This window comes from Piliocolobus tephrosceles, chromosome 14 (assembly GCF_002776525.5).
Source record: "Piliocolobus tephrosceles isolate RC106 chromosome 14, ASM277652v3, whole genome shotgun sequence".
In the NCBI taxonomy this organism is placed as follows: Eukaryota; Metazoa; Chordata; class Mammalia; order Primates; family Cercopithecidae; genus Piliocolobus; species Piliocolobus tephrosceles.
Window position 1 is genome coordinate 34,232,759 of NC_045447.1, and position 27,768 is coordinate 34,260,526.

General features: G+C 40.2%; 2 protein-coding genes across 7 annotated transcripts in view; one reads left to right on the forward strand and one right to left on the reverse strand.

The window, feature by feature from the left end:
• Window positions 1-9,406, forward strand: part of ABCA1 (ATP binding cassette subfamily A member 1) — a 146,677-nt gene extending 137,271 nt beyond the window's left edge. For both annotated transcript variants that reach the window (XM_023202438.2, XM_023202430.2), the window contains exons 45-50: window positions 1,814-1,955; window positions 2,305-2,439; window positions 3,401-3,504; window positions 4,082-4,174; window positions 4,834-5,077; window positions 5,975-9,406. In XM_023202438.2, coding sequence (XP_023058206.2) covers window positions 1,814-1,955; window positions 2,305-2,439; window positions 3,401-3,504; window positions 4,082-4,174; window positions 4,834-5,077; window positions 5,975-6,115 — 859 coding nt within the window. In that variant the 3' untranslated portion in view covers window positions 6,116-9,406. The remainder of the gene's footprint in view (window positions 1-1,813; window positions 1,956-2,304; window positions 2,440-3,400; window positions 3,505-4,081; window positions 4,175-4,833; window positions 5,078-5,974) is intronic.
• Window positions 9,407-12,593: 3,187 nt separating this feature from the next.
• Window positions 12,594-23,953, reverse strand: LOC111528023 (protein NipSnap homolog 3B). Of its 5 annotated transcripts, none has more exons than XM_026456270.1 (4): window positions 23,399-23,953; window positions 19,475-19,685; window positions 17,462-17,548; window positions 12,594-15,447 (listed from the first exon to the last, which is right to left on the reverse strand). In XM_026456270.1, the coding sequence occupies exons 1-4, from the start codon at window positions 23,456-23,458 to the stop codon at window positions 15,338-15,340; spliced, it is 468 nt and encodes a 155-aa protein (XP_026312055.1). In that variant the 5' UTR covers window positions 23,459-23,953; the 3' UTR covers window positions 12,594-15,337. The 5 variants fall into 5 exon arrangements, with proteins under 5 accessions (XP_026312055.1, XP_026312054.1, XP_026312053.1 ...); XM_026456269.1 differs by lacking the exon at window positions 23,399-23,953 and adding an exon at window positions 21,258-21,549; XM_026456271.2 differs by lacking the exon at window positions 12,594-15,447 and adding an exon at window positions 16,222-17,373.
• Between the last annotated feature and the right edge of the window lie 3,815 nt (window positions 23,954-27,768).

Below are 27,768 nucleotides of genomic sequence, written 5' to 3' on the forward strand. Positions count from 1 at the left end.
TTAATAAATTCCTTATAAATGTTGGACACATATTAGTTTCCATTTTTCACTATATAATTGTCCCTGTATACATCTTTTATTATTTCCTCAGGAACAATTCCTACAAAGTAAATTGCCCTCTCTAAAGAGCATACAAATCGACGGAGACACCATTAGGCCATTTTCTGAGACTGCACAGGTCACAAAGCAATTTGATCTTTGGGAATACAGCTACATTTTACAGGCCTCTTAGATAATGTTACTCTAAGTACTTTACGTGGGGCTTCTCTGGGCTTTTTTTTTTGAGATGGAGTTTCGCTCTCACTGCCCAGGCTGGAGTGCAATGGGGCGACCTCGGCTCACTGCAACCTCCACCTCCCAAGTTCAAGCGATTCTCCTGCCTCAGCCTCACGAGTAGCTGAGATTACAGGTGCCCGCCACAATGCCCGGCTAACTTTTTTGTATTTTCAGTAGAGACGGGGTTTCACCATGTTGGCCAGACTGGTCTCGAGCTCCTGACCTCAGGTGATCCACCTGCCTCAGCCTCCCAAAGTTCTGGGGTTATAGGTGTGAGCCACTGTGCCTGGCTTCTCTGGACTTACTATGTGGCGAGATAGTATAAGGCAGTGGTTTTCAAAGTTTTCTGGCCATGACCCTTGTGGGAAATACATTTTGTATCTCAACCTCGTATGTACACACAGACATGTAGACACTCACATGTATAACCTAAAATTTCATAAAGCAGTACCTACTGTTACTAATTGTAGTGCACTCTGCTATTTCTTATTCTACTTTATACTACGTCATTAAAAAGTGCTGGTCACGACCCACTAAATTTATTTCCCAACCCACTAATGAGCAATGACTCACAATTTGAACACACTGGACAGGGGGATAGCCAATAAAATTGAAAAGAGCAAGGAAATTAGTGTATTCATGATCTCTCCTCCTGTCTCTTACATTTTTGCAGTAGCAATGTAAAGGAGTCCTAACAGAACAGACATTCTGGGAATAGCAGGCCTACTGCTGCACAACTGCTTTCCTAGGCTTGCCCCTAGTACCAAGCTCCTGACGCATATAGCAGTGGCAGTCATAACCAGCTCATAGTAAGGTTTGTCACAGGGACTGGTTGTAAGAACTGATTTGGTTGGTATAGCTGTGAGGGCCTGGCACGGTGTCCATGTGTGTCTCAATCCTAATTCTGAAAAAGGCTGACCCTGGGAGTGCTAATTAGATACACAGAGAGGAATGCATGCTGCCGAAAGGCCAAGTTCATGGTGATGCTGCTGTGGCTGAGGTGCAGTCATCAGTCTGGAATGTGGACACGGAACTTCTCTCACATCTGATTCTTCACTTGACTGGATTCATAGAACCCAAAAGCCACCCCACCAACATAAATTGTGTCTCTAGGTTCTGTGTTGCTCACACCCAAAATTTCTGGGCCTTCTCACTTGGTGCCTATGAATGGTGCGTATGAGTGAAGTCTAGGATGGGGCCTTAGTGTTAAAGCCCCAGGGTAGTGTGACTGAGATTGTTGGTAAAGAGTGTGCAGTGGTTGGCATAACCTCAGAAATTCTGAAATGGGACTGCACCTGCAGACTGAAGTGTTGAGAGAGCCAGGGAGGTGCAAGGACTGGGCAGGGTAGAGGCAGGAACCCTGCCTGCCAGGAAGAACTAGCATCCTGGGGGCAGAAAGGCTGTCCTTTCAAGTAGCAGCAGATGTACTGGTATCTTTGTAATGGAGAAGCATACTTTCCAGGAACATCAGGCCAGATTGTCTGACCAGAGTATCTCTACCTGCTTAAAATCTACATAGTTTTCTTGTTCTTTGCAGTATCTTATCAAACATACATGAAGTACATCAGAACATGGGCTACTGCCCTCAGTTTGATGCCATCACAGAGCTGCTGACTGGGAGAGAACACGTGGAGTTCTTCGCCCTTTTGAGAGGAGTCCCAGAGAAAGAAGTTGGCAAGGTACTGTGGGCACCTGAAAGCCAGCCTGTCTCCTTTGGCATCCTGACAATATGTACCTTATGGCTTTTCCACACACATTGACTTTAGGCTGTTTTTCCTCATGAATGCAGCAGCACAAAATGCTGGTTCTTTGTATCTGCTTTCAGGGTGGGAACCTGTAATGGTGGTGGGGCAGGGCTGGCTGGGCAGAGAGGGAGTGCTTCTCCCTGTTTTGGCTACTCACCAGTTGTTGGGTTACGATGATAGAATCTAGTCCTACTCAGTGAAAGAACTTTCATACATATATGTGTAGGACAGCATGGTAAATTCCCAAGCCAGACCAAAGGCAACGTGCTTTTCATCACTGTAGGTTGGTGAGTGGGCGATTCGGAAACTGGGCCTCGTGAAGTATGGAGAAAAATATGCTGGTAACTATAGTGGAGGCAACAAGCGCAAGCTCTCTACAGCCATGGCTTTGATCGGCGGGCCTCCTGTGGTGTTTCTGGTGAGTGTCACTGTGGACTGAAAACTGTTGTTCTGGCCCGAGTGGAAAACATGACTTTTCAAAAGTCCTATACGTCCAGGGCTGTTGTATGATTGGCTTGTCTCCCACCAGGGACGGCAGAGCCACCTTGGAGAAGCTGAGGGAAGCTTCTCCCTTGGCACACACTGGGAGCACTGTACCATGCCTACAGATGTTCCCAAACAGAGACACTCCAAGCACTTTGTTTCTGAGTGTGATTGAGGCTGGATATGTGATTCGATCTTTCTCTGGAACATTCTTTCTAATCATCTTTGTGTTCATTCCCTGAAAATGGAGAGTGTGGACACAGCTTTAAAACCCCCAGGGTAGCAACTAGGTCATAGTTCCTTACACATGGATCGATGAAAAACAGATCAGACTGGCCAGTGGCCCTTGACCCTTTTTCTTTTGTAGACCAGAGCATTGATGTTATTACCAGAAGAAGCCTTTGAGGCTTTTATGTATTCCAGACCACATGGGTCTGGAATTTGTTTCTGTAAGGCTAACAATTGCAATATACTAGGGTAATCTGAGTGAGCTGGAATAAAAGAGAGAAAAAAAAAAAAAGGAATTTCACCCCAATCTTATACTGACTTCAATAGAGATTTCAGACAAAAAGTTGTTTTAGTATATACTTATCAGTCATGAAAAGATAATTACAATTAACTGGGCTTTTTCCTTCCCTATTTATATGGAGAAATTGGTTTAATTCTATAAAAAAGTACTCAGAATATTTGAGTTTCCTGCATCAGTAAGACATTTATAATAATGACCTTGTTTACAAATGAATTTGGAACTTACTCTAATTCTTTGGTCCATCAAGAAATAACCAGAATGGTAAGTTAAAATTTAAGCTGTTTCAAAGATGCTTCTTCATTTAAAAGCAAATTTATCTTTGATTTTTTCCCCCCAGCAAATAAGACTTATTTTATTCTAATTACAGGATGAACCCACCACAGGCATGGATCCCAAAGCCCGGCGGTTCTTATGGAATTGTGCCCTAAGTGTTGTCAAGGAGGGGAGATCAGTAGTGCTTACATCTCATAGGTCCGTAGTAAAGTCTTGGCTTCTACACTGTGGGATGTTTTAACTTTCCAAGTAGAATATGTAATCATTTTGTGCAAATTAGAAAATACAGAAAAGCAAAGAGTAAAACAATTATTGCCTGAAATTATATGACTTGGAGACAACTACTATCTTCACTGGACTGTTTATGTTTGCAGAATTTTCCTATGCAAATCTGTGTGTGTGTGTGTGTGTGTGTGTGTGTGTGTGTGTATTCTTAGAAAAATGCAAGCCCAGTATAAATATCACTCTTTTTCACTTAACATATTGTAAACATTTTTCCAAGTCAGTGCATTTAGGTGTCATTTCTTATAGCTGGATAGCATTCCATTAGGCTATACTCTCATTTAACTATTCCCCTTTTTGTAGACATTTGGATTATTTCCAACTTGTTCACAATTGTAAATAGCACTACAGTGAACAGCATCATCCCTATATCCACATGTACTTGTAACAGGATATGATTCCCTAGGAAGCTGGAATGCTGGAAGTCATGGTGATGTTCTGATGGTTATAGAGAATCTCTCTAAAATGAAAACCTCTTTCTTTTTTACCGCAGTATGGAAGAATGTGAAGCTCTTTGCACTAGGATGGCAATTATGGTCAACGGAAGGTTCAGGTGCCTTGGCAGTGTCCAGCATCTAAAAAATAGGTAACAAAGATAATTTCTTGGGGATACTGCCTAGTGAGAAGGCTTGATATTTATTCTTTTGTGAGTATATAAACGATGGCTCTAAAATAAAGGGAAATAAAACTGAGCAAAATGGTATAGCGGAAAGAGTGAGGGCTTTGAAGTCAGAAGTGCATTCAAATTCTGTCTTTACCATTTACTGGTCTGTGATTCCTGGGCAAGTTACTTAACTTCTCCAAGAGTTGATCTCCCTGGAAGATCTACCTCCTGGCTTTGTTCTATAGATGAAATGAAAAAAATTTACATGTGCCAGTGCTGGTGAGAGCGCAAACTTTGGAGCCAAACACAAACGGGTTTGCATCCTGGCCCTGCCAATTATGAGCTCTGAGCCATGGGCAAGTGACTAACTCCCTGGGCCTCAGTTTCTTTGTAACATCTGTCAGACTTCATGGTTCCAGGTGAGGATTAAAGGAGATCATGTATTTACAGCACATGGTGTGGCTCTTCACATAAAATAAGTATTTAGTAAATGATAACTGGTTCCTTCTCTCAGAAACTTATTTCTGGGCCTGCCAGGGGCTGCCCTTTTTCATGGCACAAGTTGGGTTCCCAGGGTTAAATATTCTTTTAAATAGTTTTCTGGAGATCCTCCATTTGGATATTTTTTTTCCTGCTTTCAGGTTTGGAGATGGTTATACAATAGTAGTACGAATAGCAGGGTCCAACCCGGACCTGAAGCCTGTCCAGGATTTCTTTGGACTTGCCTTTCCTGGAAGTGTTCTAAAAGAGAAACACCGGAACATGCTACAATACCAGCTTCCATCTTCGTTATCTTCTCTGGCCAGGATATTCAGCATCCTCTCCCAGAACAAAAAGCGACTCCACATAGAAGACTACTCTGTTTCTCAGACAACACTTGACCAAGTAAGCTTTGAGGGTCAAAACAGATTGACTTCTCAGGGTGTGGATTCCTGCCCACACACTCCTGCCCATAGGTCCAAGAGCAGTTTGTATGCTTGAATCGGTGCTTGAATTCCTGATCAACTATTACTAGCTATGCTTTTTACTAAGCCTCTGAACCTGAAAAGGGAGATAATGCTTATGTACTATATGGGATTATTGTGAGCATTTATTGTAATAACCATAATAACTACCATTTAGTGAGTACCTACCATGGGCCAGGCATTTTACTTGGTGCCTAATCTTACATAAATTAGATAAAAAAGTACCAAATCGGTCCTGACACTTAATAGGTACTCAGTAAGTATTTTCTTCCCTCTTCCCTTTAATCAAGACTGTATGTGCCAAAGTAAATGGATGACTGAGCAGTTGGTGATGTGGGGGGTGATATATAAAGTCATTATTTGGCCGGGCATGGTGGCTCATGCCTGTAATTCCAGCACTCAAGGAGGCCGAGGTGGGCAGATCACGAGGTCAGGAGATCGAGATCATCCTGGCAAACCTGGTGAAACCCCGTCTCTACTAAAAATACAAAAATTAGCTGGGCATGGTGGTGCACACCTGTAATCTCAGCTACTTGGGAGGCTGAGGCAGGAGAATCGCTTGAATCCAGGAGGCGGAGGACAGAGTGAGACTCCATTGCAAGAAAAGAAAAAGAAAAAAAAGAAAGTCAATTTTTAAGTTGTTATTGCTTTTTTCAAGTATTCTTGCCTCCTTCACACACAGTTTTCTAGTTAATCTATTTATGCAATTCTGTATGCTCCTACTTGACCTAATTTCAACACCTGGAAAAATAGAACTAGAATAAACAATGAACAAGTTGAGTGGTATTTACAAAGGTCCATCTTGATCTTTTAACAGGTATTTGTGAACTTTGCCAAGGACCAAAGTGATGATGACCACTTAAAGGACCTCTCATTACACAAAAACCAGACAGTAGTGGATGTTGCAGTTCTCACATCTTTTCTACAGGATGAGAAAGTGAAAGAAAGCTATGTATGAAGACTCCTGTTCATACGGGGTGGCTGAAAGAGGAACTAGACTTTCCTTTGCACCATGTGAAGTGTTCCGGAGAAAAGAGCCAGAAGTTGATGTGGGAAGTAATAAACTGGATACTGTACTGATACTATTCAATGCAATGCAATTCAATGCAATGAAAACAAAATTCCATTACAGGGGCAGTGCCTTTGTAGCCTATGTCTTACATAGCTCTCAAGTGAAAGACTTGAATTTAGTTTTTTACCTATACCTATGTGAAACTCTATTATGGAACCCAGTGGACATATGGGTTTGAACTCATACTTTTTTTTTTTGTTCCTGTGTATTCTCACTGGGGTTGCAACAATAATTCATCCAGTAATCATGGCCAGTGATTATTGATCAAAATCAAAAGGCATGCACATCCTCATTCACTAAGCCATGCCATGCCAGGAGACTGGTTTCCCGGTGACACATCCATTGCTGGCAATGAGTGTGCCAGAATTATTAGTGCCAAGTTTTTCAGAAAGTTTGAAGCACCATGGTGTGTCATGCTCACTTTTGTGAAAGCTGCTCTGCTCAGAGTCTATCAACATCATTAAATATCAGTTGACAAAATGGTGCCATGTGTGGCTAACATCCTGCTTTGATTCCCTCTTTGATGAGCTGTTCTGGTGGCAGTAACATGCAACAAAAATGTGGGTGTCTCTAGGCACAGGAAACTTGGTGCCATTGTTATATTGTCCTGTGATTCGAGCCATGGGTCTACAGGGTCATCCTTATGAGACTCTTAAATATACTTAGATCCTGGTTAGAGGCAAAGAATCAACAGCCAAACTGTTGGGGCTGCAAGCTGCTGAAGCCAGGGCATGGGATTAAAGAGACTGTGCGTTCAAACCTAAGGAAGCCCGTGCCCATTTGTCCTGACTGTCAACTCACATGGTACACTGCATCTCAAGATGTTTCTTATCTGACACAAGTACATTATTATTTCTGGCTTTTTGAGTTAATCTAGAAAATGAAAAGATGGAGTTGTATTTTGATGAAAATCTTTGTCCTTTTTAATGTTATTTGGAATTTTAAGTTCTATCAGTGACTTCTGAATCCTAAAATGCCCCCTCTGTAGAACTCTGTGGTATAGAGGAGTATGGCCACTGCCCCACTATTTTTATTTTCTTATGTAAGTTTGCATATCAGTCATGACTAGTGCCTAGAAAGCAATGTGATGGTCAAGATCTCATGACATTATATTTGAGTTTCTTTCAGATCATTTAGGATACTCTTAATCTTAATTTATCAATCAAGTATTTTTTGGGTGTATGCTGTAGCTGAAAGAGTATGTACGTATGTATAAGGATAGAGAGAAATGAAGTCTCAGTAGATTGTGCCATGTTATTCAGCTCACTGGTTTACAAATACAGGTTGTCTTGTGGTTGTAGGAGCCCACTGTAACAATATTGGACAGCTTTTTTTTTTTTTTTTTTAATTGCAACAATGCAAAAGCCAAGAAAGTATAAGGGTCACAAGTATAAACAATGAATTCTTCAACAGGGAAAACAGCTAGCTTGAGAACTTGCTGAAAAACACAACTTGTGTGTATGGCATTTAGTACCTTCAAATAATTGGACATCCCATTAAATCTGACAATCTCAAATTTTTCATCTCTTCAATCACTAATCAAGAAAAATATAAAATCAACAAATGCTTCCATATGGAGCATTTTTCAGAGTTTTCTAACCTGGTCTTATTTTTCTAGTCAGTAAACATTTTTTAAAATACTGTTTCACTAATGCTTACTGTTAACTGTCTTGAGAGAAAAGAAATATATGAGAGAACTATTGTTTGGCCAAGTTCAAGTGATCTTTCAATATCATTACTAACTTCTACCTTTTCCAAAATTTGAATATTAACTCTAAAGGCATAAGACTTCAGATTTCAAATTAATCTCTATATATTTTTTAAATTTACAGAATATAACCCACTGCTGAAAAAGAAAAAAAAGATTGTTTTAGAAGTTAAAGTCAATGTTGATTTTAAATATAAGTAATGAAGGCATATTTCCAATAACTAGTGATATGGCATCATTGCATTTTATACTGTCTTCAAAAATATAGAATTTATAGAATAATTTCTCCTCATTTAATATTTTTCAAAATCAAACTTTCTGTTGGTTTTCTCATTTTACTAAAATCATATTCTAATTCTTCATTATAGTAAACCCATGAGCAACTCCTTACTTCAGTTTCTCTGACTTCAAGGCCATATTTTAAAAAATCAAAAGGCACTGTGAACTATTTTGAAGAAAACACAACATTTTAATACAGATTGAAAGGATCTCTTCTGAAGCTAGAAACAATCTACGGTTATACATCTTCATTAATACTGTGTTACCTTTTAAAATAGTAATCTTTACATTTTCCTGTGTAAACCTAATTGTGGTAGAAATTTCTACTAACTCCATACTCAATCAAGCAAAATTTCCGTGTATTCCCTGTGGGATATAACTATGTGGGTTTCAGAAATTCTCAAAATACGTGTTCAAAAATTTCTGCTTGTGCATCTTTTGGACACCTCAGAAAACTTATTAACAACTGTGAATATGGTAAATATAGAAGAAAATAATAAGCCCTCTATACATAAATGCCCAGCACAATTCATTGTTAAAAAACAACCAAACCTCACACTACTGTATTTCATTATCTGTACTGAAAGCAAATGCTTTGTGACTATTAAATGTTGCACATCATTCATTCACTGTATAGTAATCATTGACTAAAGGGATTTGTCTGTGTTTTCTTCTTGTGGTTGTATATATCAGGTAAAATGTTTTCCAAAGAGCCATGTGTCATGTAATACTGAACCACTTTGATATTGAGACATTAATTTGTACCCTTGTTATTATCTACTAGTAATAATGTAATACTGTAGAAATATTGCTCTAATTCTTTTCAAAATTGTTGCATCCCCTTTTATAGAATGTTTCTATGTCGATAAGGATTTAGGTATGCTATTATCCCTTCTTATACCCCAAGATGAAGCTGTTTTTGTGCTCTTTGTTCATCATTGGCCCTCATTCCAAGCACTTTACGCTGTCTGTAATGGGATCTATTTTTGCACTGGAATACCTGAGAATTGCAAAACTAGACAAAAGTTTCACAACAGATTTCTAAGTTAAATCATTTTCATTAAAAGGAAAAAAGAAAAAAATTTTGTATGTCAATAACTTTATATGAAGTATTAAAAAGTGCATATTTCTATGTTGTAATATAATGAGTCACAAAATAAAGCTGTGACAGTTCTGTTGGTCTACAGAAATTTACTTTTGTGCATTTGTGGCACCACCTACTGTTGAAGGGTTATAAAGCCATTAGAAAAGTAGAGGGGAAGTGATTTGGATCAAAAGGAAAAACTTGAGAAAAGATTCAAATGTTCCCTTAATCATAAAAGAGAACTGAGGGGACTACACGTAAATAAAAGGTGGTTTTGTATTTTCATGTTGGTTAAGATACTGAGTAACTGGTATTAAGTGTTAGAGGTTTTTAGATAAATCCTCTGCTTAATGATTATGAAGCTGCACTGAGATTTCTGAAAATGCTCTGTAGCTGAGCTTATTTAATAAGTGTTCACTTGGTGTAGGGGAAGCTACAAAGGCAGCCTTCAGTGCCCTCTTTTTAATTCAACCAAAAATAGAAGGACACGATGTAGCAGGTATACTGGCAAGGTGCTGGGGGTGGTGGCAAGGGTGAGCAGGAAGGAGTAGATGTGGAAACAGAAATGATACTAATATCAGTGATTCTTTTCTCCTATAATAAGTGCTATGCAGACAACATAGGAGTAGTGCTGAGACAATGTAAATGTATTTTTCATAGCTCATTAGAAATCAGTTTCAGAAAAAGATGTCTGCTTATTTTGCTACTTGAAGAATCCCTGTCAAACAGTCCTTTTGAGGCAGTACAAGAGGTTGGCTGTATTTGTGACCTCTTGGGAACGGCTGTGACAAAGTGTCCTGAGCAGTCCTTTTTCTTTGGCACAGATCTGAACTTTGTGTGCAGAAAAATCTTGGCTTCAAGTGAGCTTGAAGTGAGCATCAGCATCACAACTTCATCCTCCTGTCTTGAAGTTTACGTTATAGTGACTCTAATGAAATCATAGAACACTGTTTCTTCGTGAACAATGACAAGGGAGAAGAAAAAACTTTATTGAAAAATAAAAAGGCAGGTAATTTAGATGAAAATGTTACCCATGAGTTTTGGTTTTGTTTTTTTGAGAAACAGACTCTCGCTCTGTCACGCAGGCTGGAGTGCAGTGGCATGATCTTCGCTCACTGCAACCTCTGCCTCCCGGGTTCAAGCAATTCTCCTCACTTCCCAAGTAGCTGGGGCTATAGGCATGCGCCACCATGCCAGCTAATTTTTGTACTTTTAGAAGAGATGGGGTTTCACTGTATGTTGGCCAGGCTGGTCTCGAACTCCTGACCTCAGGTGATCCGTCCACCATGGCCTCCCAAAGTGCTGGGATTACAGGTGTGAGCCACCTCGCCTGGCCCTACCCATGAGTCTTGACCAAAACAGTCTTCTCTCTGTAGAAAAGCCCAAAAGAACTTTCCCAGATTCAAAAAACTTGACACTTTGTAATGGTAATGTCTACATTAAGTACGAAAAAAAACCTTGGCTTCAGTTTTCAAGTGTTTACTGTGTTGTTATGCACTTCATTTAATTCTCAATACCTGCCCTATAAGGTAAAAAGTACCATTTTATATATGAGTAAATTACAGCTTCGTGGATAAGAAACTCATCCAAAGGTACAGGGACAGTCAAGTGGCAGAGGGTTCTTTTTGTTGAAGTTAGGTATCAGTTAAAATCGACCTTGTAAAATCACATCAGCATCAATATACATTAACAAATAGTTACTGAACTTTATTGGATGCCAGATACTTCTCTAGGTACTGGGGGTACAACGTAGAAGAAAATAGAATTCCTGCTCTAATGAATTTATATTTCAGTGGTGAAAGATGATGTGTGGATAAACACAGCTAATATATTTTGACAGCAATCGGTGCTAAGAAGAAAATAAGACATGGTAATCGGTTAACAATGGAGAGAAGTCAGAGATGGCCTTTTCTGAGGAGTGACATGCTCAGAACCGAATAAAAAGCAGCAGCAACCTTTCAAGGTGGGTGCGAAGAATATTCCCGCAAGAAAGAGTAAGTGTTGCAAAAGCCCAGTGGGAAAAGCTTGGCAAGCTGAGGGGGTAAAAGAGATACCTGTACTAATGTCTCTTGTACTGAGTTAGCAAGGAGAAGAGTGGTAGGGGGTGGAACTGGAGAGAGAGCAGGGATTACATCTCACAGGATCTTGCCAGCCTTTTTAAGGTATTTGGATTTTATTGTTAGTGAGCCACTGGAGAGTTTTAAACAATAGTGGTATGACCTGCTTTGTTTCAGAAAGAACACTGGCTACTATGGGAAGAAAGGATAGTAGGAAGACTAATAGATAATGGGGGATTGGACTAAGATGGTAGCAATAGACAGGGAGCTATGGTAACGTTCAGTATCCACTTTGGAGATAGATCCAGCAGGACTTGCTGACAGACTCCATGAAGGGACCGAGGGAAAGAGAGCTAGCAAGGTGACTTCTAGTTTGTGACCTGAACTAGGTAGATGGCTGTGTTAAAAATGCAGTTGGTATTTCAGTCTGAAGCTCAGGGGCAATGATGGAAAATGAGATAAATGTGTGCAAGTTGGCTGGGCATGGTGGCGCACGCCTATAATCCCAGCACTTTGGGAGGCCGAGGCAGGTAGATCACCTGAGGTCAGGAGTTTGTGACCAGCCTAACATGGTGAAACCCCGTCTCTAATAAATACAAAAAAATAGCCGGGCATGGTGGCGCATGTCTGTGATCCGAGCTACTCTGGAGGCTGAGACGAGAATCGCTTGTACCTGGGAGGCGGAGGTGGCAGTGAGCAGAGATCGCGCCACTGCACTCCAGCCTGGGCAACAAGTGTGAAACTCCATCTAAAAAAAAAAAAATGTGCAAGTTATCGGTATGTATATATTTAAGCCTTGGGACTGAATGAGATTACCTGGAGAGAATGAAGAGAGGGAACATTCTTGAGCCTGAGATCCTATAACATTTAGAAGAGAAGCCAGCCAGGGAAATTGAGAGGGACTGGCCAGTGAGAAAAAGGGAAATCTGAAGAGTATAATGCCATACGTTGTAACTCAGAGAATTATTGTTTCAGGAAGGCAGAAGTTGTCAATTATATCCAACACTGCTGAGAAGATGAGTAAGGAATGTAAATGAGTAAAGGCAGGAATGGCTATTGAATTTGAGAAGACAGTGGTCCTTGGTGACCTTCAAAAGAGTCATTTTAGAATGACAAGGATGCAGACCTAACTGGAATAGATTTTCAGGGAAGAATGAGAGGCAAGGAAGGGGAGACTGCAAATATACACAAATCTATATTTTTGCTTTGAAGGGAAGCAGAAAACAGGACAACAGCTGGTTTACAGAACTTTTATTTGGATCATTTCCTTGTCTGTTAATAATATAGGCTGCACTTGGGCATCATCTTGCCCTTCCTTTTTGATTTTGCTGTTTTGCTTTTAATCCTACAGGCATTTCTTCTGGCAGGAGGCTTGTACACAATCTGGCTGGTTCACAACCACTACGGACTTGCCCTTTCAAGGCAGAAGCCTATGATTCAAAAACTTCCATTTCTTCCAATCAACTATTATAAAACTCATTTTGTTGAATGCCCATACTCCTTTACCTCAGGGTCCTGGGCCAACTGTCTGTCACTAAAGAAAACAAACCATTTCCTTCTCCTGGGGGAATGTGCTTCTTTCAAGAAGATGCTTAAGAGAACAGACATTCTAGGTGACAGCAGTTATGAAAGAGGTCTCCCTAATGAACCTAACTCTTCTTCCAACATACTTCAGGCTCACACTCCTTTGATGACAGAAAGTACTACAACTTAAGTAGCAACACTAGTCAGGTTCATAGGATTTACTCAGTAAGTTAAAAGCTGGTGCTGAGAATGAAGTTCAGAGTTTGAGTCTACAAGTGGCATTTGCTTATCCTTTGGGAGTTCTGTGGCAGCAGGTAGAACCGAATCAGATTGGTTGCATATCTGTTTCTCTTCCTGGAGATACAATTTAAATACCTTCATGGTCTGTGACAGCAACTTATAACCAACAGGCAATGGTATTATTTTTATTGGTGGCCGCCCCCCCCCCGCCCCCCCCCCCATAGCCAGAACTTCTACTGAGTCATTCGCCGTGTCTTCCAGGAATACTTTCCAAATGTAGTAGTGAGGCACCTCCAATAACAATTACGTAATCTACTGTTAACGGTGACACAAAATGAGAGCGGAGGAATGATGTACTTCTTTTTCCAAACTCACACATCTCATATGTAAATTCAGTCAACAAGTACTTAGGGCTTATCACATGCCAGGCAAGGGTAATATGACAATAATGAAAACAAAAACCCTTGCTATCACAGAATTTGGTTTCTAGTGGGAAGATACATACATTAACAAATCATATATAAGTAAAACATTAATTATGGTGATAACAGAAAAATAAAGCAGGGGAGAGGGACAGTGTCTTAGTTCAGGTTGCTGTAACAACAGTACCATAGATTGGGTGGCTTAAACAACAAACTTTTTTTTTCTCACAGATCTAGTGGCTGGGAAATCTAAGACCGGGGTGCCAGCATTATTAAGTTCTGGTGAAGGCTTACATTCTGGTTTCCTCACAGTGAGGACTCTTTATGCCCTTATAAATGCACCGATTCTCTTACCCACATGACCTCATCTAAAACTAACTCCCAAAGGCCCAACCTCCTATGTGGAGATTAAGGCTTCAACATATGAATTTTTGGGGGCCAAAAACATTCGGTCTCGAGCAGATAGGGGCCACCGTGGGAGGAGATTACAATCTTAAATAGGGTTGTCAGGGAAGGCTTCATGGGGGCAAAGGCCCGAGGAGGCATGGAAATGATCCATGCAGATGCTTGTCTAGGGAAGAGCATTCCAGGCAGAAGCAGTGGGAATGGACCCTCAGGTAAGAGCATGTTTAGCAGGTTCAAAGAAAAGCCTCTTAGGCCAGGTCTGGAGTGAGGATGGAAAAGGTAACAGGACAGATCATGTAAAGATTTGTAGGCCACAGTTAGAGGCTTGGACAATTACTCTGAGGAAGAGATGAAGTATTGGGAGGGGCTGTTGAGCAGAGGAGTGATATGATCTGGTTTATATTTTAGATTATTCTGACTGCTATGTTGAAAGTAGGGTTGAGAGCAGAGGGGAAGGGCAGGACACCAGTTAAGAGCACTTCCCAAAAATCCAGATGACGATTGGCTTGAACCAGGACAGTTGGTATAGGGATGTGAAGCAATCAAATTATAGCTATCTGGGATCTGCTGACAGGTACACAATAGTGTGAGAGAGAAAAGGCAGTGTGAGAATGACTCTGAGGTCTGTGGCCTGAGCAAAACAGAAAGCTGAAGTTGCCATTAGCTGAGATAAAAGTTTCTGGGTAAAGATCAAGAGCTCAGTTGTGGACAAGAGGGGTGTGAGATTTCTAATAGACCTTCAGGTGGAGGTGTGGGGAACACACCTGGATGTGATGAGCCTGGAATTCAAATTCACATGTGTGAATTTGAAAAAAGAAAAGAGGTGTGGACTGGAGCCATCCACGCACAGATAGCATTTGAAGTCACAAGACTGGGGGTGATGACATAGGGAGTAAGTATAAAAAGAAAAGAAAACTGGTCCAAGGACTCAGTCCTTACATTGGAGGTCAAAGAGACAAGGTGGAGACTAGGAGATATGAAGGCCTGTGCAGTCAGTGTTTCGGAGAAATGAAGAAACTGTTTTCCAGAAGAAAGGAGAGGTCAACTGCTAACAGGTCAAGTAAAATGAGAACTGGGAAATGAGTTGACAAGCGCAATTTGGCTGGCGTGATCAGAGAATGTTTAAGAGATAATGTGAGGGAAGAAAATGGAGGCAGGAAGTATGAACTACTTTTTTGAGTCATTGTAAAGTAAAAAAAATGGGGTGATTTTATTCTTTTTTTTTTAATATAGGAATAATAATAGTATATTCGTATGATGAGGAGAAGAATCCAGTTGAAGGGGAATACTGTGGCTTCAGGCGACAAGAGAGGAAAACTGCCTGAGCCACATCCTTCAGCAAGTGAGTGTTCAAGTGGAGGGTTTGTGTTTGCTTGGCGCACGGGTCATTCATCCACAGTGAGAGGAGAGAAGGCAGGGCATGCGGAGTTGGCTGCAGAAATCGGGCAGAGGTCGGGGTGGGAACTTACTTAGGAAGACTGTTCTGATTGTTATTTTCTCTGTGAAGTAAAAGGAAAAGTCATTGGCTAAGAATGAAGATGGAAGAGCAGGTGCTGGGAGTCATTGAAGAGAGTGAAAGAATGAATAAAATGAGAAAAACATAATGCTGTGATATAACCCTGTACATGTAAATTACTTTCCTCTTCAAATTAGACTGCCTGGAAGGCAAATCTCTGTCATGTTAAGTTTTAGAAAAAGTCATAATCTACTTGGAGCTAAGTATGAAGAATACGGTATATGATTTAAACCATGTAATTCTATTTTTGCTTAATCCAGGGAAGCCTTTAAGATAACTTAGAGTATATCCATTAAAAAAGATAAAAATGTCAGCTTCCCCTTCCTTTTAAATAAGGTGTGGGTCAAAAATAATTGATATTCATAACCCTAAGGTACTATAACATTCTGAAGCAAAATATTAAATGTCTTCTGTAGTATTTTAGTTAACTTTTAATTTTAATTGGTAATTTATGTGTAATTAAGCACATACTTATGCCCCAACTATTTCACGTAAATGTGAGATGTCTTAGGCCTCTTTGAACTCTGCATGGAAAAGAATGCTGAGGCGGCATGTCTGTTTAAGCTGCCACTGCCTGCCTCTCATAAATAATATCTGACATTGCATAATAGCCCAGATAAACTGCAGATCGCTTACAGCCTGATAAATAAGAGGAAACTGTACATTTTGTTTTCCAAATTTCCCTTGGACAGCTAATTCACAATTTACTATTTTATAGCTATAAGATTTTTAAAATATAAAATAATACAGCTGTAAATGTAGACTATCAGGAGACAGTCTGTAAAAATGTAAAAATAATATAGCTGTAAATATACACTATCAGGAGTACCAAATCTAGTTTTATAAGTTAGAGGCATCAAGTAAAATGGAAATGAAAGATGTTTCAAGGAAAACTCCAGGACATCTGTGGCAGTACTAAAGAAACCTTCCTTCTCAGGTTCCCAGCATGCTGTTTTATTGATGCAACTTAACATTTTCAATAAAGTTGGTAAATTATCACTATATTACTGTCTTATAGCAACATAGTAAGAGCTCTAGAGATCATATAAGTATAAAATGTGAATTTAAAAAAACAATGAATATGTAGGATTTTTATTAGGGCAAGCATTTCCATAACTACAAATATTTCTTTAAAACAAATAAATGTCCCAAGATCTCTGTTAGTGATCCAAACTAAGTAGAAATTAGTAAAATTAATTATAAATGAACAATTTCAGCATATAAACCAACAAGAGTTTCTAGATTTTTGACACTGTGACCCAACTGCATTATTTTCCAAGTTAGAATGACTAATAATTAATGTAAAAGCAATAATTACTACAGATGACATTGTACTTTTCCACAGTAAAGAAATAAACAATCTAATATTTTTATAAATCCCATTTGATATCACAAGATAAACTTCACTAAGCAATTTTTTAAAAAAAATCTCAGGAAAAGTAGATATGATGCAAAGAGAGATATTTTATATAAATAATTCAAAAATACTGTCGGGCAAGGAAATGTAAAATCCTTATTTGTATAAAAGAAAATTCTATAAAGCAATGAGTTATCAAAATACAGAAGAGGTATTCTAAAACAAATGAAAAACCAAGTAGTGACAACTACTTCTAATGTGTAACATACTGAAATGCCAAGGTGAAAGTGAACTGAACTATTTCTTAAAGCAGTGGAGAAGATGTAACTTTCAAAAATGCAGGAAGCATAGCAAATTAACTAATTACCTTACCACCTCCTTCAAATAAAAGTGAGAACCTCTTGGGAGAATTTAAGCACCATTAGCAGACACATCTTAGAGCAGTTAATGAAATGTTTTGTATTTCAGTAGAAAACTATTTCAACGGTGAAAATGATGTAGGAATCAGAAGCATATTCTGCTGAGATACTAGGTAGTTGACACTTTCCCGAACTGGAAAAACATTTCATAAGAAGGCATACAATTATTGACTGAATCACATTTGTTCTAAAAATAATTCATGCCTAGTCAAACAGCTTACCAGCTGCCACAACTCTGGGATCCTCATGGGACTTATGTCTCCCAGCTGCACGACTATCTGCACTCTCGTTCCACCAAAGAACATGAACTGCAGAAACAAACCACAAGTAGTTTCTGAACTATATGGCAATAGCAAATAAGAAGTATTGAAAAAATGAATCAGAAATGTTGTCTTATTCTTTGAATCAAAATAGTGATATCAAGAAGGTAAAACTAAACATGTTAGTGATAAGATTTCAGAGGGATCAGAAATTTGGGAGATAAATTTGTCTGTTAAACTGGAAACATAAGGCTGAAGAGAGAATGCAAAGAAACACAGCTTAAGGTACAATTAAGACTAGACCCAACTTCCTACTATTTTTTTCTTAAAAAGCAGATTATAAAAAAATTGTTTACTGTAGAAAATTTAGGTGATACAAAGAAAAAATAAAAATTAGTATAACCTTAAGTGCCTGCAGATTAAAAATATTTTTAAAAATACAAGTTAAATAATATAACAACTACTTACATAGTATCTATATTGTATTAGGGATTAAAAGTAATCTAGAGATGACTTACAGTATATGGAAGGATGTGTGTGGGTTTGATGGAAACACTATGCTGTTTCATATAAGGGACTTGAGCTGATTTTGGTATCTACAGGGGTTCCTGGTACTAACCTCCTGCAAATACAGAGGGAAAACTATAGTATATTTACTTTTAGGGCCTCCTAAGACTAATAGTAAATGAATTATATAGTTTATGCTGAGGACAAGGAATAACACCTATCTTACAACTTAAGTCAATTATAAAGACATTATGAGCAGTTTAATGGTACATGATTAAACTTGTGGCTCATCTAATGCACATAAGTGGATTATATATGTGGTTTATCTAAAGCATATAAATGAATTATAAAGACTTCATTAGTAGTTTTTTCAATGGGATATGTTTCAACTTATGGTTTATCTAAAGCATAAGTTATGTTTTAATAGGGTCTGTTTTATTATAACAGGGAAAAACTAAAGAATTACGTCAAGTATAGAATGAACACTTTTCATATTAAATTACTTTATGACTATTAACTTTGGACACTGATCACTAAACAGTAAATGAAATTATTAAAAGTTCTTTAGGTACCCTCAAGTTCTGATGTGACTGTTAAGAACAGACATGGGAGTAACAAACATTCTGGGAATTCTTGTCACTTGTTCTCCTTCCTCCACTAAATCAGGGGTAGGTCAGCTCAATATGGGAAGAACTCTCTCATTCCTTTTCCTTACCTCCCTAGGGTAGTATGAAAGTGAATTCCTTGAAACTCTGGGGTACGTAAATGAAAAAAAAAGTGGTCTCTAAACACAACAGAATTATTAAATCTCAGAGTTGGGTAAGGCTTAAAAGTTAACGATCATCCTTTAAAAACCTCCATTTTTATAAAGCTCCCAAATGGGTGAATTATTTCTGCAAAAATATCCAGCCCTAGCTATAATAATAATAAGAAAAAAAATTCTCTTATCCTAATGATACCCCTTTACCCAAGAACTGCAATTAGGAGTCTCACAAATTTGCAAAGCATTCTCCCTTATTTAGCCAGTATTCCATCGTAGTCAATACCATATATATTAGTTACACATTTAAAACATTTTTATTAAATATACATGTCTTTTGGCAGGCCCAACTGTGATCTTAACCCACTTGAACATTTACAATTACTGCTTTAAATTTTCATGAACTATCTTTATAGCAAACGATTCTAACATTTTTCTGAAGATTAAAGTCTAGTTCACAATTTTATGGTTTGATATATGAGACTCCATGTTTTCTCATTTATGATAACATAAGAGTTCAAGCAAGGGGTGGTTAGAGGTGAACCACTGGGAAGAAGATCTGCTAATTTATTTTTTTGGTATTGCTTTTAAAAAGTCTTACTTAACCTGTATGTATCTATAGTAATATAGATCCAAGAACTAAGTCTTATGTTACATTTAACAGAATGAAAATCTATACTGAACACTAAAACTGGATGACTCTTTACCATACTTCCAAATATGAAACACTTTATTCATTCTGCCCCCAAATTCTATGCTCCAGAATCCAACCAATTCAGAGTGAGCTGTCCGAAGATGAATGGTTTTCTTAAGATTTTCCATGAACGCATTCATTTTTGAAGGTTTAAGGTAATAAGTACGAAATTCATAGAACGTTCCATCGTATTGTCTGGGGCCTGTAGCAAAAGATGAGCACACCTGAAGGAGATAAGACAAATGTAAATATCCTGGGAAGGTAGAATTACAGATTTGGTTACAACCAAATCTGAGTCTGGTATAAGGAACACACATAGACTCATTATCCATTGTTTACTTTTGTTGTCAATTCTCCATATACATTTGTTTACATAGAGATGTCAATAAAGATAAATTCTGATGAATATATAGCGACTGTTTCCTAGCAGGGGTCTACCTCTAGCCATTTTTTTCACTAGAATTTGCTTTATAAGAAGGCCGTGGGATCATAATGATACTCCTTTACCCAAGAAGTACATTTAAGACTTAGTCTCATTAATTTACAAAGAGTTTTCCCCTGTTTAGCCAATATTCCATCTTACTCAATACCATATGTATTAGTTACACATTGAAAAAAATTTATTAAGTACATATGCCTTTTGGCAGGCCCAAAAATATGTTTACTAACAAAAACCTCTTTTTTTTAGGTTCCTAAAAAAACAGGAAGGGCTACTCAGGTCAAAGTATTTCTTGAATCCACTGACGAAGACTACTGGTCAAAAACAGGACTGGAATGTAACTAATATAAAAGGAAGCTATGACTTATCCAATTGCATTGTACTCTGGGCGTATACTGCATAAAGGCTGAAAAGGAAAAAAACTCAACAAATCAGAATTGTCTGCATCGTTTCTAATTACAGATGCAATATCAAGAAGTACCCACATTTAGTGCACCCAATTATACAAAGTTTATGGAACTATCCTTTAAGACCACCCTTTGTAATAGTCATACACCCAATAGGTAAATTTTCTGTCCTATTCTGGCCCTCTGAGCCTGAGTGAACTTAATGTTCAGTAGCAAATGCCCTGTCAGAAATTATCCAGAGTCTGTGTGTATGTACATGCAAACATTTATGTAAACACACGTGTATACACAGACCACTCCCGTGGCATTCTAGTTTACAAATCCATTCATTTAGATGTGGTTAGCATCTGACAACTTCCTGAGGCTCACTGCTCAGAATAATCTATCACAACAGTTTCAGTAGGCATCTTTCACTGACATATTTTTGGTTACAACATACAAATGTCTATGTAGTTTGTGTGCATAACGTCTTAATTATAATTGTCTATCTTGAGTTCATTCATGTCCAGTATGAGTTATGCCCTTATTGTCCAAGTGTCTTAGTTTTCTTGGAAAACCCTTCTTCACACCAAAAAATAACTGCAACTATCCTTTCTTTTGATGGCCATTCTTTTTGGGTCAATTTAATCAAATTCTGAAAATAAAAAACTGCTTAGTATCTACAGTTTAAAAATATTATAAAATATAAACATTTCAGAAAATGGGCCAATGAGGTATTTGAAACAACTGTTTTTAAAGTTAATTTTCAGAGTTTTGTATCTGGAGATGTTATCCTAAAAAAAGATATTAGAAAAATATTATCTACAAACATGTTGTGTTTACTTGGGAATGAGAAATGAGGATTATAGATACAAATGTATGGGATAGAAAGCCATCAGTGCATCCAGTCAGGGAAAGGTAAAGGGAAGCTTTTATCAGCAAAAAGCGAGAGATTCACATAGGTTGCTTACAAACAGAGTTGATTGGTTCCAGAGACTCAAGGCCAGAGTTGTCAGTTCAGTGGTAGAGATGCTGTTACCAGGAAAGCGGTCTTTCAGGAACATCTTATCTGAATTACTGCAGTCCTATAAACTTTGTCAAAGCAGGAGATGGGTGTAGGATGTGAAAGGATTTCCTGTAGGGGTTTTGAGGTCCTTGGGCTGGGCGCTGTGGCTCAACGCCTGTAATCCCAGCACTTTGGGAGGCCAAGGGTGGGGCAGATCACTTGAGGTCAGGAGTTCGAGACCAGCATGGCCAACACGGCGAAACCCCATCCCTACTAAACACACAAAAATTAGCCGGGTGTCGTGGCGGGCTCCAGTAATCCCAGTTATTCTGAAAGCTGAGGCAGGAGAATCGCTTGAACATGGGAAGTGGAGGTTGCAGTGAGCCGAGATTGCACCACTGCACTCCAGCCTAGGTGACAGAAAAAGCCTCTGTCTCAAAAAATTAAAATAAAAATTAAAGTCCTTGGAAACAGCTCTTATCTCAGATATGTAAGCACCAGCCTCCTCTCTTCCTGCCTTCCCAGCCTGTTCTGTCTGGATCTGACAAAAGTGATTTCATCCGGGTATCTGCAACTTTCACAGAAAATAGGTGGTCAAATGGACAGATTTTTATTCTCTTTCCCGCGAGAAATATATAATAGAGAAGCTCAGGAAAGGCTAACTGCAGGGAGAGAGGGATATGTGTGGAGCGGTGAGACTTTTCTTGCACAGCAAACTACCTACTGGCGGCAGAAATCATAAGTCCTTCATGCTCCCTTATCTCCAAGTTAGGGCTCATTCCCAGCACAATGACCTCCACTTCACTTAAAAAAGAACAACTGGCAGACATTTTTAAAAACTCAGCCAAGTTCAGAATAACGCCATAAGGCAATAATTCTTGGCCCTACGCCACGAGAGAAAGAATATTTAGGGTACAGACTGCATTGTTAATCCGAGGTGAATTGACATTAGCTGCTGTTCTTTAGTGTTCCTCAGTCTGTCTCTAGGATAGGTTAATCCCCTTCCTATCCTTCCCCTTCAGAAAGGAGTAAAGTCCTAAACGTGACAAAGGAAAAGACATTTTTGGTTTGGAGCCACAGAATAGGCCAATTTCGAAAGTTAGGGCAGCATCACAAGCTCCATTTTGTCCACTTCTCATCTAAGGTTAAAAAGAGTCTGTCATCGTCCTGTTTGCTAGAGGCTCCTGTCCTAGCCTGGCTGGGGGAGCGACCGCACGAAGAGCGGGTGGCGGGCAGGGTCCAGCCCCACCAGGACCCTGGGTCTCCTCTTCAAGGGTCTCCGCGAAATGCTCGAAGTTGTTTCATTCAAAAGGGGAAGGCCTGTTCCACTGCGAGAGGCTGGTTGGCCATTCCCTCCTTCAACCTGATATTTAGAGAGGGGGGTGGCTTGGAAAGCCACAATTCCACCGGCGATCGACAGCGCCAGGTGACAACGTGGGAGCGCTCCCTGGGCCGCAGCCACGACTTAGCTGGGCGGCAAAAACGCAACAGCCGGCGCCACGGAGTGTCCTGAGGGTTGTGGCATTTAGGCTAGAAAACAGCCGGCATCAGGCCGGACGCAGTGGCTCATGCCTGTAATCCCAGCACTTTGGGAGGTCGAGGCGGGCGGATCACGAGGTCAGGAGTTCGAGACCAGCCTGACCAACATGGTGAAACCCCGACTCTACTAAATATGCAAAAAAAATTAGAAGGGCGTGCTGGCGCAGGCCTGTAATTCCTGCTACTCGGGGGGCTGAGACAGGAGAATCGCCTGAACCCGGGAGGCGGAGGTTGCAGTGAACCGAGATCGCCCCACTGCACTCCAGCCTGGGCAATACAGCGAGACTCCGTCTCAAAAACAAAAACAAAAACACAAAAACCCTGGCATCCAGCTAGAAAAGCCCTCTGACTGCGACTGCCGGCGGGACGATCCCTGCCTGCAGCCCCCTCCTCGCGCTCCACACGGCTCCGGAGACCGCGCTAGAACTTCGGTGTCGGCGCTGGGCCACAGGTCTGGGAGCGCCTGCGCGTGGCTCGCACATGCGCGTGGCTTGCACGCTCCTGAAACACCCCCCGCCCCACCCCTCCCCTCGGGCAAGGGCTCGGGCGCGCCCCCGCGGCCAGTACCTGAGGAGCCAGCGTCCGAGAGGCAAGCGCCCTGGTCAGGCCGCTTCTGAGGACTAGCATGGCGTGGCTTCGGCGCTGAGAAAAGCGGCCAGCCGAATCCTTTGTGAGACTTCTCCGAAAGCTTCCCGAGTGGAAAAAAGCGGCTCGTGAACCAATGGCGGACGCAGGCAGGGGCGGGGCTCGACTGGGTCAGCTCCACCCCGGCGCTGGAGGCGCGACAGGTCCTTTAGCTTGGCGTCTTTCTCTTCCTCGCTGAGCCTTGGTGCCCCTTGGTTTCCTGAAACGTTCTTGCCCCAGACGTTAGAGGTGACATTAGAATTAGCTGAAGGCTGGGATCGTTCCTGCTCCACCTTTCTGGGCTCTGACCTCATTCGCTCCAATGCGCAGTTGTGTAGATTTCGTAAATGTGCGGGGGTTCTGCGTGTGTTGCCCCTGGAGAAGGAAGGGGAGGTGTTGAGCGTGTGCATGTGCAGTGCTTTGCATTTAAAGTCGAGATGTTGTCAGGGTTAACTTGTTTGAGACGGAGTCTCGCTCTGTCACCCAGACTGGAGTGCAGTGGCGCGATCTCGGCTCACTGCAAGCTCCGCCTCCCGGGTTCAAGCGATTCTCCTGCCTCAGCCTCCCGAGTAGCTGGGACTACAGGCGCCCGCCACCACGCCCGGCTAATTTTTGTATTTTTTAATAGAGACGGAGTTTCACCATATTGGCCAGGCTGGGACAGGGTTAACTTTTATACGTTGTGATAGACGTGTATTTGTAGACCAGTGAACCTTCGCTTTTCTGCGTTGTGTTATCTGTCCCCATTGCCACCCCAGCGTGATCTTGGAAGACTCGTAATAAAGATTTAATTTTCCACGAGCTCAGAGGACTAGCAGCACCGAGCCTGATAGGAAAAAGTCGAAGTTAAACATGGATAATTTGAAACTAGATTGTTCTGTAAGCCTTAACAGCAAAACAGCCGACCTCTGGTCTAGTCCTCCCAGTCCGGGAGTACTGGTCCCCAGACTAACCACCTTCAACATTTTAAGCTGTTTCTTCTAATACCTGTTTCCGTTTTTTTTTTTTTTTTTTTTTTTTTTTGAGACAGAGTCTCGCTCTGTCTCCCAGGCTGGAGTGCAGTGGCGTGATCTCAGCTCACTGCAACCTCTGCCTCCCGGGTTCACGCCATTCTCCTGCCTCAGCCTTCAGAGTAGCTGGAATTACAGGCGCCCGCTACCACGCCTGGCTAATTTTTCTATTTTTAGGAGAGACGGCGTTTCACCATGTTGGCCAGGCTGGTCTGGAACTCCCAACCTCAGGTGATCCGCTCGCCTCGGCCTCCCAAAGTGCAAGGATTACAAGCGTGAGCCACAAGGCCCGGCCCGTATTTTTAAATAATAGGCATTTTCTGCTATTTCTTGCATTTTCAGTTACGGATAGTATGTGCCGACTTCCTTCTGTGGCAGATGAGGATTTATGTCTCATAGAAGCCACTGCCCCCAAATTCACTTTGTGGGGGAGTGGCTTCTATGAGACATAAATCCTCATCTAATAATGCTTGCATTAGTTAATTTACAGTAATTGATTGTATGAATTTCACAGAAATCTCCATTATGTTAATGTTTGCATTATTCTTTCTAATAATTACATTATTGCACACGTTAATGTAACAGTGCTACCATCATGAGGACTAGGGAATTCTGTGGAAGGGCTTGGGAATCATCAGTTTGAAGGAAGGGAGGCTCTTTAAAATTAGTAATTCCAGAGGAGATGCCTTAATTTTTGCAGCTAAGGGATACCCATTTCTAACCAAGTAAGACTAAACAAAATATAATTTGTGTCAGCACTAGATCTATATGATTTATTTTCTTGGACTTCTTTTATTTTTCTTTGAGGTGGCATCTCAGTCTGTCGCCCAGGCTGCAGTGCAATGGCATGATCTCGGCTCACTGCAACCTCCGCTTCCCGGGTTCAAGCAGTTCTCCTGCCTCAGCCTCCCAAGTAGCTGGGATTACAAGTGCGCGCCATCATCCTGGCTAATTTTTTGTACTTTTAGTAGAGACAGGGTTTCACCATGTTGGCTAAGCTGGTAGTGAACGCCTGACCTCAAGTGATCTGCCTGCCTCCCAAATTGCTAGGATTCATAGGCGTAAGCCACACTGCGCCCACCTATTTTCTTGGACTTTTTAAACCCTGGAATTAATGCATTCACTCATTTAAACAGTATTTACCAAATTCCTTCTATGCTCTTTTCCTGAAACTGGGGTACAGAACTGAACAAGACAAAGTTCCTGTTCTCTTGGAATGTACAGGTTGGGGGAAGGAGATGAATAAATGAAGAGAAAATAGATCAGTGATTAATAAATAGTATGAAGTAAAGTACAGTAAGATACGGAGAACAGAAAGTGGTGGAAGGAAGTAGCACAGACTCCTGGCTGTTTCTCAATATCTACTCTCCCCTAGCCCAACCCCTGCCCTTTTTAAAAATTAATAATAGAATCTTTGCAGTTTGTTGTGGCTCCCGCACTAAATCCTGGACAGTGGAAAAATGTCGGCACATTAATGACCTGTAAGTGACCTTAAAGGAGTGCTGGAGGGGTTGTTACCTTGTTTCTAATTTCTGCTTGCTGGAATATGGATGTAATACCTTGAGTTCTTGGACTGTGAGGTAGAAGGCCTATGTTGATGATGGTGGAACAAAGAGAAGCAGCCTTGGTTTCTGACACCATTGAACACCACACTAGGACCCTGGGCTGCACTTCCCTGGACTTCTTTTACATGTGAAATCGCCTTCTAGTTTAAGCCACTGTTATATGGCTTACACTTACAATTTTAGTCAACACAAGGGTGAATATTTCTTCTCTCTCACTCTCACTTGTTTATATTGTTTTTCTTTTAGCTATCACTTACTAACTACCAAATTATTTGCCAGAAGTATAAATTTTCTCTGTGATTAAAATTGTTAATCAGTTTCAGTTTCTTCTTTTGGAGTTAATCTTTCCAAAGTCCTAATTCTCTTGCTTCAGTGTGGACTAGTTCTCTAAGATGTCATGGCCATAATTCTGGGATCTCCTTTTACTGATATGCTGGGGAATCTCATTCACCTCTTGTTGGATCCTGTTTCAGGATGTTAAAGCTTTTTTTTTTTCTCCCAGATTTTAGCAGAGGGTATTGAAACTTGTATCTCTAATGCCTCTATCCTGCTAACCCTCTTGATTCTCAGTTTGGATGGGTATAAAATTCTGTGTTGGAAATATTTTTTCTCATATTTTTTAAGGCAATGGTCCACTATGTTATAGTTTCTGGTGAAAAATTCATACCATTCTGAGTGCTGATTGTTTGTATGGGACTTGTTTTTTACTCTCATTGGAAGCTTTTGTGTTTTTGTCTGTGTCCCTGGTATTCTGAAATTTCACAATGATGTGCCTTGGAGAAGGTGTTTCATCTATTGTGCCTCATTCAGTAGACATATGGACACTCCTCAGTATTGAAAAATATATTGTATTTATTGGACTTTTTTCTCCCTGTGTTGATCTCAACTTATTCAAACATGTGCCTCCACTTGATTCTCTGATTTTTTTTCTACTTTTTTTTTCCTCTATGTTTTCTGTCTAGTTTTTTGGAGGAAAATACCATATTTTTATAACTATTGAAATTTTAAATTTCCACTTTCACTGTATTTATTTCCAAGAGCTTCTTCTGTACTCCATTCCCAGAAGGTTAATGTATTTTCCTCTCTGTTTTCAGAAAGAGTATCCTCTTTTTGCTTTGTGAATTCAATATTTCTATCTCTTTGAGGATGTGAATTACTGGTGTTTTATTTTTAAAATAGTTACTGTTTTAGGTTTTCTCCCAGCTTTGTTTCTGTTTTGTTCAAGTTGTGTTACGTTTTCTACTTATTTATGTTCTGCCTTTGGTACTAAAGTTTTTCTTAAAATATTTTTGTGTTCATGATCATTGGGAATCAGCTTTTTTTTGGAGACAATAATAAAATTTGAAAGCTCTTTGCACATGAGTGGCACCTGTTAGTGGACTCCAGTGTAGGGTTTCCTAAGTAATCTCTTTTTGAGGTGACCCTCCCACTCCATTATTATCTGTCATTTCTCCTAGTCTAGTCTGTTACCCTTTGTGGAAACTTCCAGTGTCCAATGTGTCCGATATAAACCTTGTTAGTTTCCTGTGACTGAGGAGGGAAGGAAGCTGGCTCAGTATTTGATATTTGGTAGATACTTTCCCCTGTGTATGGTATTCTTGCATGTGGTTCAACTTTTCAAGACCGTATTAATTAGGATCGGCTAAACTGCTGTAATAAGTACAGTTGACACTCTGTATCCTATTAATTAGGACAGGCTAAACTGCAGTAACATATACAGGTGACACTCTGTATCCAT

Excerpts from the sequence above, each read along its gene's own strand:
- LOC111528023 (XM_026456268.2), bottom strand. The coding sequence starts at position 19,793 with ATGGATAATGAGTCTATGTGTGTTCCTTATACCAGACTCAGATTTGGT. Across the intron at positions 17,549-19,474 it reads GTTTCATATTTGGAAGTATG|TTCATGTTCTTTGGTGGAAC; the intron begins GTAAAGAGTCAT and ends TTGTTTCTGCAG. Across the intron at positions 15,448-17,461 it reads TCCCAGAGTTGTGGCAGCTG|AGAAAATAACAATCAGAACA; the intron begins GTAAGCTGTTTG and ends TTTACTTCACAG.